The following is a 16,442-nucleotide window of genomic DNA, read 5'->3' on the forward strand; positions in this document are numbered from 1 at the left end:
ATTATCACTTGACCAGTAGTTGGAGCTGTACATTAAGGTTACCAGTTGTGTATATCTGTAAAACTTGTTGGTTTCTTTCTCTTTATTTTCTCTCATTATACCAAGATGGCTGCTGTTACAGTTTGCTGAAATGTCTTGTATGTTTGGAACTTAATCTACACAAGTTCTGCCTCATCACAAGCTACTAGTGTCTTCTCTAATACATAACCAACAAATACCTCAGTTTTATTTGCAAAATGGTGAATTGGTCGATACCCTTAAAGGGGGGTTGTCCGGGTTCAGCTCTGAACCCGGACATACCCATAATTTCACCCAGGCTCTTTTGTGTAAAATAACACACTGCTGGGCGGAGGTTTCCGCCCAGCAGTGTGTTCGGTGACGTCACCGGCTCTAATGGGTGTGTTTTAGCGCTGCCCTAGCTGTTTTGCAGACTAGGGCAGTGCTAAAGCCCGCCCATCAGTGCCAGTGATGTCACTGGGCTTCCTGGAAGCCCCATGGAGAGCCCGGTACGTCTGTGGAACTCCGGAAAATGCCTTTGCCCGGCGTGATTTAGCACAGGGCAAAGGACAGCATCGGAACATGAACCTGCTCCGATGCTCAATTCAGGGGGGCTGCCTGGGTGAAAATGGAGGTATGTCCGGGTTCAGCTCTGAACCCAGACAACCCCTTTATTACATCTCTTTTTAATTCAAAGCTGGCCCTGCCATCAGACAACCGTCTCGTGTCTGGCTTCAGAAACCCCTGACAAACAGCTAATAATGCCCTGGAATGATTGGCTGCATTGGTGTCAAACCAAAAGTTTACATGGAGGGACCTGATATAAACAGCAGAGGCCGGAAATAACACAAGCCGACACCCGGCATCGGGGATCAGGTAAGTATAAGAGGTGTGGTAATTAGTGCACAAACCCTTTTAAAAATGAACTCTGCTCGAGTAACATTATATAGCAGATCCTAAATATTGGTGAAATATGGTACTTCTACATAGACTGATTAGCAGGTAAAAGGTTCACAGTAAATACAGCATTATATTGGCTTGTACACAACCCCTTTTCTGCCAACATATATGATACAGTAAGAAGTATAACTGAAAACATATTAATACTAATAAACAAAATAATAATAGTAATAATAATATCAACTACTAAGAACATTAGACCTAATAGGACAATACAGGTAGTTATGGTCATATCCTGTTTTCCTGCCTAGAGACCTGGCCACTCTGGAAACTGGCCAATAAATGCAATATTTCATAAGGTGACAAATCATTAAATACAGACTGAACAGTCACAGAAATAAAATATATTGCCTGTTTTATTATATTTTATTGTGTCCACCGGATCTTACTTAGTGAAGTCTCTTAGAGAGGAACACCCAGAATTGCATTATAAGGTGATCTTCTAGGTGAAATCTTCTCAAACAAGGTGGCCAGTATGTATGATATATGGTGGAACTGGATAAGGGGAAGGTCTTCTTAAAGAAGTGGTCTTTTTGGGGAGATTTCACCACATTATGGATGAGGTTATCAAAACTTGGCCAAGTGTCCCTTTTAGAGGTACTAAAATGTCTGGATGTAATCTTTGTATAGTTTAACTAACACCCAGAGAAATCAGGGGTCATTGTTAACTTACGTCTCATCCAGAGATGAGCAAAATGGATTAAATCAAACTTGTCATTGGAGCCACAATGGCCGATAAGTGAAGTATAGTACTCAGTGTGTATAAAACATGAGAAACAGGTTTGTGTGGTAAAATCAAATACTGTCAAAATGTTGTTCCCTGAATCAAAGCCATAAATAACACGACAGCTTGATCTGCCTCGTTTGGTCAACTAGACAATTTGGGCATGATGGTTATTTTATGAAACATAAATAGGGGGATTTAAAACACATTCAGATGTGCCAGATACACTCACCTAAAGAATTATTAGGAACACCTGTTCTATTTCTCATTAATGCAATTATCTAGTCAACCAATCACATGGCAGTTGCTTCAATGCATTTAGGTGGGTGGTCCTGGTCAAGACAATCTCCTGAACTCCAAACTGAATGTCAGAATGGGAAAGAAAGGTGATTTTAGCAATTTTGAGCGTGGCATGGTTGTTGGTGCCAGACGGGTCGGTATGAGTATTTCACAATCTGCTCAGTTACTGGGATTTTCACGCACAACCATTTCTAGGGTTTACAAAGAATGGTGTGAAAAGGGAAAAACATCCAGTATGCGGCAGTCCTGTGGGCAAAAATGCCTTGTGGATGCTAGAGGTCAGAGGAGAATGGGCCGACTGATTCAAGCTGATAGAGGAGCAACGTTGACTGAAATAACCACTCGTTACAACCGAAGTATGCAGCAAAGCATTTGTGAAGCCACAACATGCACAACCTTGAGGCGGATGGGCTACAACAGCAGAAGACCCTACCAGGTACCACTCATCTCCACTACAAATAGGAAAAAGAGGCTACAATTTGCACGAGCTCACCAAAATTGGACTGTTGAAGACTGGAAAAATGTTGCCTGGTCTGATGAGTCTCAATTTCTGTTGAGACATTCAAATGGTAGAGTCCGAATTTGGCGTAAACAGAATGAGAACATGTATCCATCATGCCTTGTTACCACTGTGCAGGCTGGTGGTGGTGGTGTAATGGTGTGGGGGATGTTTTCTGGGCACACTTTAGGCCTCTTAGTGCCAATTGGGCATTGTTTAAATGCCACGGGCTACCTGAGCATTGTTTCTGACCATGTGCATCCCTTCATGACCACCATGTACCCATCCTCTGATGGCTACTTCCAGCAGGATAATGCACCATGTCACAAAGCTCGAATCATTTCAAATTGGTTTCTTGAACATGACAATGAGTTCACTGTACTAAAATGGCCCCCACAGTCACCAGATCTCAACCCAATAGAGCATCTTTGGGATGTGGTGGAACGGGAGCTTCGTGCCCTGGATGTGCATCCCTCAAATCTCCATCAACTGCAAGATGCTATCCTATCAATATGGGCCAACATTTCTAAAGAATGCTATCAGCACCTTGTTGAATCAATGCCACGTAGAATTAAGGCAGTTCTGAAGGCAAAAGGGGGTCCAACCCCGTATTAGTAGGGTGTTCCTAATAATTCTTTAGGTGAGTGTATATTGCAATGATTTACAATGTGGAGATAGGTTTTCAATATAAATAGATATAAATATAAAAGTTGAGAAATTCTTAATAAATGAGGTGCACTCGACACGATTGTCAAGTCTCTCTCACCTCACCCCTTCTCTTTACTAACCCCCCACATACATTAAGATGAGTTTTTAAATAGAGGTTTTCAGAATATATCAACCATGGCCTATCCGTTGGGTAGACCATCAATGTCTGATTGCTGGGGGTCCCACACACACAGTGCTGCCACCAATCTGAAAAATAAATGGGCAATGATACAGCGCCCCTTTACTGCAGTACTCAGCACACTGATACCCGCATAGCTGAGTTGCCCAAATACAAGCCATCAATGTTAAATCTTGTAAAAACTTTCTAAAGGTACCTAAGTGTCAATGACTAATGTAACTGTATGGAAAATGCAGGATAAATAAAATAAATCTTTAATCAGTCGGGGTCATCCTGATAGGTAAAAATCTTTTAGGCACTGAATAGAACCCGAATCTTTTTTCGCATAGCGCATAAGCAATCAATAGTGTTCTGTCACCACCAGGCAGGAGTTAATATGAGTCATTTGAAGCTAAGCAATAACCTCAGCTTGCAGCGGCAACGATAAAAGTAGATACCGTTACACCTGACGTTGTATCAGACCAAGGGGACGGGCGAGAGAGAATGAAATATTTTTTACAAAATTAACGAAACGAGATAGGAGGTTTTCATCCTTTAGAGGACTAGAGGAGGTTATAAACCAATTTCCAGGGCAATTGGACCAACTTTGGTTTGGAAATAATAGATTCGGACCTGATCTGAACTTTTTTAAAAATTAGGCGAATCCAAAATGAACGGAATCTTGGAAGATTCACTCATCTCTACTGGTAATACATCACCACATGCAGACCCCAGGATATTTCTAAAATGGTTCATAGCTGGTTCATGACCAATTTGATACCAGAAATGAACTGTGTGCAAATATAATATTTATGACTTATTATATTATTCTGTCAAACCTGAATATAATTTTTTAGGGGGGAAATTCCATAATTAAAGGGGATGTCTTCCTTTAAACTAGTTTGCCTGTAATGTCTGCCTTAGGGAGAATAAACAACCAATGACAACTTCCATCAGCTGCCTACAGGGGGCATAGAGAGCCGTAGCTGTCACATTGAAGGGCTTGTCCATGATATTATCACTTGCACATAAAACCGTAAAATCATCCAGAAGCCTCTTTTATTTGCACAGAATAATAGTAAAGATCTAGGATCAGTTCTGTGTAGGCTAACTGAATGCATGGACTAAACCTGGTGTCAGGTATGTGACCACTGTCCATACATCATGTGGCGCCAGGCATTCAGTTAAAGGGGTTTTCCCACAAAGAACGCTTATCCCCTATCCACAGAAAAAGGGATAAGTGCCTGATTGCTGGAGGTCCAACTACTGGGACCCCCAGTGATCATAAGAACAGAGGGGGAGATTTATCAAACTGGTGTAAAGTAGAACTGGCTTAGTTTCTCATAGCAACCAATCAGATTCCACCTTTCATTTTGCAAAGGAACTGTAAAAAATAAAAGGTGGAATCTGACTGGTTGCTATGGGCAACTAAACCAGTTCTACTTTACACTAGTTTGATAAATCTACCCCAAGGCCCTCTTGTGAACGGAGTAGTAGAGCACATGCTCACCGCTGCTACTTTCACATGGGAACTCCAGGACCTCACTTCTCATGGTCACTGTGGCTACACTGATAGTTAATAGGACACAGGTTGCAGTGAAAATGAGAACACATACTTTACTGTACCTTTTACATATATCTGTACACATAATATTACATGTATCGCGTAGTCATTCTGATATCTCATGTCTCTCAAGTAAGCGTCCCTACTGCCTCTAGCTCCCAGTCAGAATCCAATAAAAACGGAGCTCTGATTGGTCATTATACACCGATATAATGTATAAGCCTCATTTTTGGGTTCTGTGTCTTTAATGGGTATTTCACCTTTTATACTGTATTTAGTATCAGAAAAAAATAGCATTTTCCATTATTGTGCGTTAGTTGCAAGACATGCTATTTCTTTCTAAAGCAAAGATTGTCTAAAGTTAGGCAGTAAAACAGGCATCCTCAAACTGCGGCCCTCCAGCTGTTACAAAACTACAACTCCCAGCATGCCCGAACAGCCTACAGGTATCAGCCTACAGCAGGGCATTGTGGGAGTTGTAGTTTTACAACAGCTGGAGGGCCGCAGTTTGAGGATGCCTGCAGTAAAAGCTTCCTCACAGTGAAACCTGATAAATACACAGAAGTGGCATTTTCCTTTAAAAATAAAATAGGACTATTAAAATGCCCTCCTTGAATTGTATGAATAAAATTGGACATATCCTATTTTTTGAAGGCCGTTCCATGCGAATAGACCCACAGACTTCAATGGCTCTGAAAACGGCCGTCATGTGAATGTACCCTAAGAGCATGATACAGTGATCCCTCGAGATACAATGGCCTCAGGATACAATATTTCCAACATACAATGGTCTTTTCTGACCCATCGTAAGTTGAAACTAGACTCAACATACAATGTCTCAGACTCAGATCCAACCAATCAAGGTCACTTCTCTGGTAAAATAGCTGTATAGGTTTCTAGTGAGCAGCTATTGACTGTTATATGTAAGGACTTGTTTTATCTGCCTTAGGGCACTTTCACACTAGCGTTAAACTTTTCCGGTATTGAGTTCCGTCATAGGGGCTCAATACCGGAAAAAAAACGCTTCAGTTTTATCCTAATGCATTCTGAATGGAAAGCAATCAGTTCCGTTTGCATCAGGATGTCTTCCGTTCCTTCCCTTTTACGGTATTTGGCTGGAGAAAATACCGCAGCATGCTGCAGTATTTTCTTCGGGCAAAATTGTAATGACAGTTACACTTTAAGATCTTGTGCTGCTGTGTGTGGACCCTCATACTGGACCCCTCATACATGGACCCTCTTTATAAATAACAAATTCAGCCTTGCCTAATCTGTAACTGTACAAGCAACAGTAATGAACTGATGAAAAACACTGTATCAGTTTATCATCTATATATAACTTGTATACAAAGTAGAACACAGTGATAGTATGCGTCAATGTAACACTCCCCATTATAAAGGGATAATAAAGGCATTTATAGTGATTATTGCAAATCATTGTTATTACATTCCAAATAGGGAAATGATTTATGGTGTTCACTACAGTATAGAGTAGACATAACAGAACAAGTCTATCTACCTTAAAACCAGATTCAATCCACCAAAGAAATTCCTTGACACAGAGCTTAAAAATCACCCACTTAAAGGGACATTTTCTTTATTAGTAGAATGGAGCTACTAAGATCATTTCTTTATCCTTTATCCTCAGGATAGGCCATGGCTAGCTGATTGGTGGTGGTCCGACACTCCGCATCCCCACATTAGCTGTTCTGAGTAGCACCATCGATGGAAGTCACCATGATAGCTCCATGGCACATCAAGATTGTAGCAGAGGGAGCAATCTATGACAGCAGCACGGCTCCATTGAAGTCAATGGGGGCAGCACAGCAGTGACAAGGGCTGTCCGCTACTTTGTTGATGGTGCTGTGTAGTTCCAGGGGTGACTTCAGTCAAGACAGCTACACAGAACAGCTGATAGGCAGGGGTTCTGGGTGTCGCACCCCCACGATCAGCTAGTGATGACCTATGTAGAGGAAGACCATCACGTAAAAAAAAGCTGGACAACCCCCCAAACATACGAGGACCGTTAATGCGAGTTTCTGAGGTATCTTGTTTACTATAGGCCATTAACACCACAGAAATAATATGGCTCCATGTAACTTGGATGTACAGGGGTTGTTGCCAAAACCACACCACCTTTTCCAACCGCTATTAGCTGAAGTTGCTCCTCACAGACTTTTTGCTCTGCTTGCCCCTCTGAAAGTTCTCCTCTCCATTTTAGCTGCAAGCAAAAGCAGCGACAATTATGTGAAATTGCGCCAAGAGTGTTAACGGTTACCAATATTAGGGGTGGGCGGAGCAGGAAGGCTGGGAGGTGCAGCTTCAGCCAATAGCTGCAGAGCACTGAGGTGTGTCAAAGAAGGGGGCATGGTTTTGACCACTTCTGTAAAGCTCAGTGATATGCAGCCATTTTGTTACTACCTGGGGTGTTAAGGACCTGTAATATACAAATCACCTGGGAAACTTGCATTTAAAGGGGATGAAAAGTTTCTAGTTACTGTTGATCAATATGTTTGTAAGACATCTATATGGCACTTAGTAATATCCTCTGTTGTGCCATTTCATAAGGCATGTTCCCTTGTCGGCCAAGTCTTTTGTGCAGTTCACCTGGACATATTGTCCTTAAAATGGCCGCTGATGGAGGGTCATGTGACCAGGCAAATCACTCAGCCTTTTCCATTCAAATACACTGCACCTGCTTTTGCACTTGCGCTGTTGAGAGGAGCAGTGTGTTTGAGTGGAGGAGGCGGAGTGATGTGTCTGGTCACATGACCCTCCATCAGCGGCCATCTTATGGATGCCAAATGGCACTCAATATCATTAGTACATGCCATCTGACATACAAGTTGGTCACCAGTAGCCAGAAAGTGGTCATGACAGAATTAACAGTCCTAGAATGAATTAAATAACTATACTACGTCCAATCTTCAAACTGTGAAAATCTAGCCGGAGTTAAACTTTAATATAGTGCCAAAACCACTCTTGATTTCACAATTTTAAATAGATTATACTTTTATCATACTTTCATTTTAAGGGGGTCCCCCATCTATTTGACAAAGTAAAGACTGGCTACAAAGAGTTACCTCTGTAATTGGAGAATTGTTAATGAAATGTTAATAATGGAATATAATATTAAAAATACCTTTCAGTAACGCTTGGGATAGGTGACTCACAGATGGATGGCCTGCCATAGGATTATATCATCCTTCTAAACTACCATATCTGATAAGTGAGCTCATGTTTCAGGTGGGTCAGGTTCAAAGAAAGCAGATTAAGAAATACTGTAAAAATACAAATAAAAACCTTATAATATAAAACGGGTTCTATTGTGCAAAAAAAAATATTTATTTACATATGAAATGTGATCTTTAAAGGCGTTTCTGATTACAAAGTATCCTGCTGCTGGGATCCACAGAGATCAGCAAAAATCTGCAAAGGAACCTGGCAATAAGTGTCCAATCCCTCTACAGTGCCCCCACAAGGATAAATGAAGCATTACAAGGTCGCCCACTGGAATTAACGGAAGGCTGGAATGAGAAGGCATGCCCTCCAAAATGAAAGATGCTCTCTTCTCTCTGCTTCATCTTATTGATGGAGGTCCTCAGGTCCCTCAGAAGGCCATAATAGGGTATCTGAAAATTGTTTTTGTAAATCAGACAAACCTGAAGTCTGAAGGAAATAGCCTTTTTATTGAAAAAACAGTGGTGTAAAACTAAAGTTTACTGAACATACTAGCCTACATAACACGTGATTTTTGAATTTTCCTCTAATTTGCTGGGTGACAATATACACTTTCCATTTTTAAATATATCAGTATACTTAAAGAGGACCTGTCACCGCTCCTGACATGTCTGTTTTACAAAACAATTTTATTCTCGTGTAGTAAAATTTTTGGAGCATCTTTTCATATGACCGTAGGTTCCATTACTCCATTATCACTACTAGAAGTTTATTCATTTGCAACTGGGTATTACCAGTGGGGTGTGTCCCTGCACAGTCTACCAAACTGTCCAATCAGTGTCAAACCAGTTGTACATTTATTCATAAATTTCTAGTAACAATAACCGAGAAGCAACACAACATGGGGAATGCACGTAGTTACTAAAACAGACATGTCAAGAAAGGTGACAGGTCCTCGTAAATGATTATGAAATGCCTGCTATAGGTACATGAAGGCTTCAAATATCCTGAAACTACATATTAAAGCATACCCATTGTTAACATTTTTTGCGTAAGAAACTCTGTTAAATATGCCTTTAAAGAGGTTGTCCAAGAATTTTTTACAAATTATCACGGGAACAGACAGGCTTATAAAACAAAAACCTTTACCCCCCTGCTAATGTCTGTTTTAGCACTGCTGGTCCAGTGTCCAGGCCTTCTGGTTTCCGTGAAGTCATCACTTCCATCAGACTGGAAATGATGACCTCATGTCCATTGTTCATGCTCCCCAGATCATTTTTAAAATTGTAGGACAACCCCTTTAAGGGAAAATTGTATCTCCACCTTTTAGGAATTTGTGGTTCCTCTTTCTGTGCACTTCCTCAGTCTGTAGCAACAGGTAAATACTAGAGAAGAGGGGATCGGAGGGGGTGTGACTACAGCTTTTCTGTGCTTTGAATGCATGCTGCGAGAGGGGAAGTGGAGCAGTCATGGGGAGACTCATTGTCTCAGATTAGGATGTGGGCATCAGAAAACTGCACAAAAGGGCAAAAATCTAATCAAGAAGAGGCGGTCAACTCAAAGGGGTGGAAATAGAACCAACACGCAGGTAAGACAGAGATCTAATCTACATCTATAGCTGGCAAGGGAAATATATATATTTTAGTGATAGGTATGCTTTAACTGCATAGACATTCACTATTCAATCAAGATTTGATGGGGTTGTCTAATTTTGGCATAAAAGAGTGGGTGAAACGTGATAAAATAATTATAGATGCACAATTTAACCATTTATTCCCCCACCGTTACAGCTGCACCATTCCAGTCCTTCCCCCGATCTCTGTTTATTTGACTTGAGCTGTGACGTGGCTACACACCCAAGTGACTGCAGCCTCGGCACTTTTGTGGCATATATAAAGGCCAGTGTTTGGCTACAGTGGTCACAGGGGAAAACAGGCATTTCACCACTGCAGCCGACTGAACAGAGACTGATGAGGAGAACCAGGGATGCTGGATCGGCAAAGAAATAAATGGGTGAGCTATTACAACTAAACAAAATCTTAAAAACCCTGCGCCATAAAATCTCAACATGTAACAACTACATGTGAACAACTACCAACCAAAAGAAGTAAGGCAAATATTTCAAACCATTGTAATAGAATATTTCTTAATATTACGTAACACAGACGTACTGTAACAAACTTCCCTTCTCATGTTCTTGTCTCAGATGAAAAATGTCTACATCTTTGGGCATCTTAATATATTCAAACAATTGGGGGGAAAAAGGTCTCCTAAACATCAGTCATATAACCTCTCCTCTTATGTAAGCGATCTTAAGAAACACATTAGAAATTCTCTGGTCATGTTGCCATTAAAGAGGTACAGATTCAGAAAAACATGGCTGCTTTATTATGCGTATCCATAAAAATGTAATGATGGCCCTGCTGTGGCCAGTGATAGGCTGCAGTGGTCACACGTCACAACATCTCAATGATGCAGTGGAGTAGACTGATGCAGGACCAGGAAGTCATCATTGTGGTATCAGAAGGAGATTTCATAGACAAGTATTATCTAAAAGAAAAAATAAAATAAAATGTTTGTTGCCCATAGCAACCAATCACAGCACAGCTTTAATTTCTTATTGTGCCCTTGAAAAATAAAGCCAATCTGTGACTGGTTGCTAGGGGCCACAAAGACAGTCTATGTTTTAGACAGTTTTCATAAATCTCCCTCAGTTATATTGTGTAGCCATTTAACTCAGATTCAGTTTAAAACAAAAGGGACTGGAATCCCCCTTTAATACCGAGTATAACTTACTTTACTCTATTATTCAATACTGGTGAAAATAATTTAAAGGGGTTGTCCGGGTGTTTAATATTAATGACCTATCTTCAGGATAGGTCATCAATATCAGATCGGTGAGGGTCCAGTGAGCATCGCGGCATGGGACTGAGCTGAGTTCTAGGCCATGTGACCGATGAAGGCGTCACTGGCCTAGGAAAAGCCCAAAGCACTCATCGGTCTCTTCAAACAGCTGATCGGCAGAGGCGTCAGGAGTCAGACCCCCGGTGATCTAATATTGACGATCGATCCTGAGGATAGACCATCAATATCAAAATCTCGACCAACCCCTTTGATACCTTGTACTGAAAATGTACAGAAACTAGAAATACACTTTACATTACATTTTAGCAATTCCACCAATTTTTTTCCAATGTCATTTTTAGCAACCTGCTAAGTAATAATTCAATGTTAATACAATATTTATTAAGTATTAAATGATATATATTTTGTTATAATGAGGAATGTCATATATATTATAAATGCTGGTTAACAAGTGACATTACTATGGTTTTGGCTTGTTTTTTTTAAGGGGGAGGGGTAATAAATCTATAAATAGTTGATATATGAGTTTGTAAACTGCGCTGGAAATTCTGTTTTTCTGATATTCAGGCTCAAATGTTTTGCATAGACACGTAGTTAAAGGGGTTGTCCCACCAAAAATATTATACATTTTTCAAACCAGCACCTGGATCTGAATACTTTCATAATTGCATGTAATTAAACAATTTGTATAGCCACTGAGTTATTAACTGAAATCTCTATCTATACCGCCACCTGCTGTTTGCTCTTTTTCCAAATTCTTTGTCCAGCTTGACATACATACTCAGTTCTATCTGCATAAATCAATAGTACAGATTAATATAAGAAACTATGTAATATATTTTAGCAGAGAAAAATGCTTTTTCTCCCTCCTCCTCATCCTTTTCCTTCTTTCTCCTCCCCTATTTATAGACTTCTATGGGCAGCGTGTAATCTGATCCTTCAGCAACCTGGGAGTTTGTCTTGTTTCTCAAGATGGACTGAGCAGAGAATGTCCATTTAGGAAGGCGGCAGAAATACTTTTTTTCCATGTCACTATTTATATTTACAAAAAACCTCTGGCCACTGAGTCTTATAATAGACAGACACTTCCTGTTCTGTAGAGATCACTTCTCAGCAGTCATCTCATTCAGGGGCGTAACTACCATAGGGGCAGACCATGCGACTACTATGGGGCCAAGGGCAAGAGGGGGCTCAGTCTTAGTTGGGATTTTCTCCTCTCTAACTGGAGGTGAAAACTTGGTCAGGACTTTACCCTCTAAAGGAACAACTTTTAGCAAATGAGGCAGGGTTATTGAAAAGGGATTAGGCAGAAACCCTTCTGTCCTGTGTGGGGGGCCTGGTTTGATCCTTGCTATGGGGACCGTACTTCTCTATGTACGCCAATGATCTCATTATTATTAAAGGCAGATATACAGCAAAAGGTAACACCAACATTTTCAAAGACCATGTAGGATCCATCATTCACAGCATCGGATAGTCAAAGCTTATCTACTCCCCCTGCCTACACAATGACCTCTGCACAGGTCACAGATTATGCCTAGAACACTTTCTCATAGATGGCAATGAGTCATCTCCAGACTACATGTTCCTATCATCCATGTGGTTGCTGTAAAGCAAGTCTTGAATGCTGTTAAAAGCAGCAAGATGGGCCTTTATAGTCTTGATAAATTTCCTTTAAATCTTTGTCTATGCAGACAATTTTGTATCAGAAAAACAGAGCTCTGACCACTATAAAGATATGTTAAGAAATTAATAAGTACAAAATTTTGGACCTAAAAAATTGTTAAAAAACATTCACTTTAATGGTGACACCACGCGCAGCAGATTTCTGCAACCCGGAAATCAGATCCATTTACATTAATGGAAGAGTCAACAAAAATTCTGCAACTGTGAATTCACTTTAAGTTGGAACAACTACTCAAATGTTCAAACTTTAAAGAACACTGCTCAACCTTTTCTAGTATTTATTTGGTTTCATAGTGCATTAAGCAGCAGATTGGGATACAACATTTTCAGACTTTTCCTCCATTTTCTTTAATTGTACTTTTCCAAAATGAAGAATTTCACATAAATAAAATATTGAACAAATGTACATACAGATATCAAATTTACCTGCATATACAAAAATTTTAATGTTTTTTTTTTTTTTAAACATGCACAATGTTCATTTTGTGAATATGAATTTTCAAAGTATAAATGCAATATGTTGGGAAACTGCTTAAAGGGGTTGTCCAGATGATTAACATTTTTCTTTTCTTACAATAAAAATTCTGAGGACTGTGTAAAATAATAAAAGTCATAATCACCTCACAATCCGCCGCCGCTCTGATTTCGACAATTCCCAGCTTCCCACTCGTCTCTACTTCCTGCTCCCTCTCAACACACAAGAAATGAGTCAGTAGCTGTACAGTCATTTCCTGTGTGTCGGTAGAGTTCAGGAAGTAAAGACTAATTAGATGTGTGTCGATGGAGTTCAGGAAGTAGAGACTAATGGGTTGTATGTTGGGAGGGCTCAGGAACTAGAGACTAATGGGATGTCTGTCGGGAGGGCTCAGGAAGTAGAGACTAATGGGATGTGTGTTAGGAGGACTCAGGAACTAGAGACTAATGGGATGTTTGTCGGGAGGGCTCAGGAAGTAGAGACTAATGGGTTGTATGTTGGGAGGGCTCAGGAACTAGAGACTAATGGGATGTCTGTCGGGAGGGCTCAGGAAGTAGAGACTAATGGGATGTGTGTTAGGAGGACTCAGGAAGTAGAGACTAATGGGATGTCTGTCGGGAGGGCTCAGGAAGTAGAGACTAATGGGATGTCAGTCGGGAGGGCTCAGGAAGTAGAGACTAATGGGATGTGTGTCGGGAGGGCTCAGGAAATAGAGACTAATAGGATGTGTGTCGGGAGGCCCAGGAAGTAGAGACTAATGGGAAATTACAGTATCTGGATAGGAGGAGCGCTAAGGATTATGACTTATTTTATATTGTACACTTTGCCAGACAACCCCTTTAAATATTATTTTACTTCTGTATCCAGTGTGTCTATTTTAGAAGACAAACGCATTAAGTGAAATAATAACCAAGTTATGGAAGAAAGGAACGGCCTAGAGAGCATAGAATTTATTATTTAAACTCAGGCAATAAAAAAAATGAAATAAATAACCATAATAACATAATACAGTTTTCCAGTATGAGTAGTTATGGGATTTAACTGTATTCTTACTAGTTACTTATCCGTTCTCTTACACTTGTGACATTCAGCAAAACCATTTTGATAATTTTTTTTTAGTTTTATTTCGTTTTCTGTTTAGGTCTCTACATGAATACAACATTTATCAAATATTGGGTGAACACGTTTTTGAAACTCTGTCCTCGGGTTGAAGCAAGACAGCAAACCGAGGAGATCTTCCCTTCAAACTGTAACAACTATTCATCAATGCAGGCAGAGAATGCCAAATTCAATAACCTATATTTAACAATTTTTATATGTAATAATAAATCTGACCAGCAGGGATTGAACAAAAGAAAAAAAAAATGGTGAGTTCCTCTGTGCATTTAAGTGGCAAGCCATACGGAGGAACAGCTGTTTTTAAAGACCTTCCGTGACAAGTCTTTGCCTTTGTGTGCTTGATCTCTTTCTGCTCAAATTGATTTAAGAAACAAGTCTGAAAGTTTCTGACTTCAATGAAGAAAGCTGGTTTTGAGACAAGTTCTCAGCTACAGTAATATTCTCATTTTTTTTTTAATTTTTTTTTTTTGTTCTCAAGAAAATTCCAAGCAAGTTACTCGGCGCTCACAAAGTGAACTGAGCAAATGGCACACTAGAAAAGATACAAGTATGAGGCAGTAAGAATGAAAGAGGCTCGATTGTGTAAGGCCATCTCTGTATACCGTAAGGTCTTCCCTTGCTTGTAAAACTGGGTCCACCATCATTGAACGCCTGTTTCCAGTCTGACCAGTGGACTTTGGATCCCAGCATCCTGTTAGCCCTCATAGAAACTAAAGAAAACAAAAGTGTTCCAGATCCTGTCATACCCATTCTTGTACTGGCCGTTTGTAGTAGGTAACGTTTTGTTGTACACCTTTGTTCTTAAATTGGAAAATAGTATATACCAAGACCAGGATGCACAGGGACAATATACAAGGGATTACCACTGCTATGGCGTTTACGGTGCTTGGCACATCATTTATTGTCACCATAATATCCACATCGTCATGCTGTAGGTGTCGGTCTTTGCTGTTGTCCACATCTTTTTGGTTGCAGCCCATCCAGTCTTTTACTATTGACCTTGGGTAACCCGTTTCCACAGAAAGCTTCTGATTATCAAATTTCCAGTATTCCTTTCCTTTATAGAAATAGGTATAAGCTGCAAAAGACAAACATCCAAAATTATTTAAAGTGTACCTGAGTTTTCAAAAGAAGTTTGCATAAAGGCTGTGTTTCTTTGTATAATCATAACTGTGAAGGATCAGGTCTTATTTGGGCTTTCCTAAAGTCTTTTTCACCCATATTATTCCCTGTTTCAGCTGCACAGCTAGATGCATTTCACTGAGAAGCAGGGGGCGTATCCATTTTTTGAAGTCTTCCAGCAATATACTGTAGTGATGTCCTTTCCCTTACCCACTTTCCTTCCCACTATGTTTGTTTTAGCGCTGGAACTCACAGAACAGAAGGAGGGGGAAATCACACTTACAGAAAGGCAGTGTAGAAAAGCTGTGTAGAAGCAGTTTTAAAAAAAATCAGGCTCAGGATCTTAGCTAGCTCTGAAACTCCCCCATTTCCTGCGTCTCTGTCACTAGGGACAGGCAGTGGACTGCAAAGTAGGTGGGACCCCTAGTGTGTAGTGGCCATGATTTTACAGCTTTTTTGGATGCAGGCATGTTTTAAATGAAGTGATTTAGAAATTTGCTAGTTATACCATTCTCTATTAAATGAAATGAAAATCTGTGGCTGTACAGTGACACTTTAAATGGGTTGTCTCATTTCAGCAAGTGGCATTTATCATGAAGAGAAAGTTAATACAAGGCACTTACTAATGGATTGTGATTGTCCATATTGCCTCCTTTGCTGGCTGGATTCATTTTTCCATTACATTACACACTGCTCATTTCCATGGTTGCGACCACCCTGAAATCCATCAGCGGTGGTCACACTATAGGAGAACGCGTCTGCCTCTTTGGTGTCCGGGACTGTGGGAATGCATATAGGCTAGTGCTTTTTCCTATAGTGTGCAAGCACAACCACAACTGATGAATTGCACGGTGGTCGTAACCATGGAAACGAGTTGTGTATAATCTGATGGAAAAATGAATCCAGTCAGCAAAGGAAGCAATATGGACACTGTAGGAAAGCGCAAGGGGCCGTCATTGACGGAAGATATGTGTCACCGAGGTTCCTGGCCTCGATGAGGTAAGAGCCGGTCATTTTAAGTGTCAGCGGCAGCTAGTGCTGACTGACACTATTGGTTATTTAGTGTGGCTGTAAAGACGATCCGGACCGGCTCTTACTGGGAGCAGCCAAAGTGCAGGGTGGGTG

General features: G+C 40.4%; 1 protein-coding gene across 2 annotated transcripts in view; it reads right to left on the reverse strand.

The window, feature by feature from the left end:
• Positions 1-12,872: 12,872 nt before the first annotated feature.
• The window catches only part of MMP24 (matrix metallopeptidase 24), a 150,352-nt gene continuing 146,782 nt past the window's right edge, over positions 12,873-16,442 (reverse strand). For both annotated transcript variants that reach the window (XM_040437383.1, XM_040437384.1), the window contains exon 9: positions 12,873-15,273. In XM_040437383.1, the coding sequence (XP_040293317.1) occupies positions 14,936-15,273 (338 nt within the window). In that variant the 3' untranslated portion in view covers positions 12,873-14,935. The remainder of the gene's footprint in view (positions 15,274-16,442) is intronic.

Source organism: Bufo bufo, chromosome 6 (assembly GCF_905171765.1).
Source record: "Bufo bufo chromosome 6, aBufBuf1.1, whole genome shotgun sequence".
Classification (NCBI taxonomy): domain Eukaryota; kingdom Metazoa; phylum Chordata; class Amphibia; order Anura; family Bufonidae; genus Bufo; species Bufo bufo.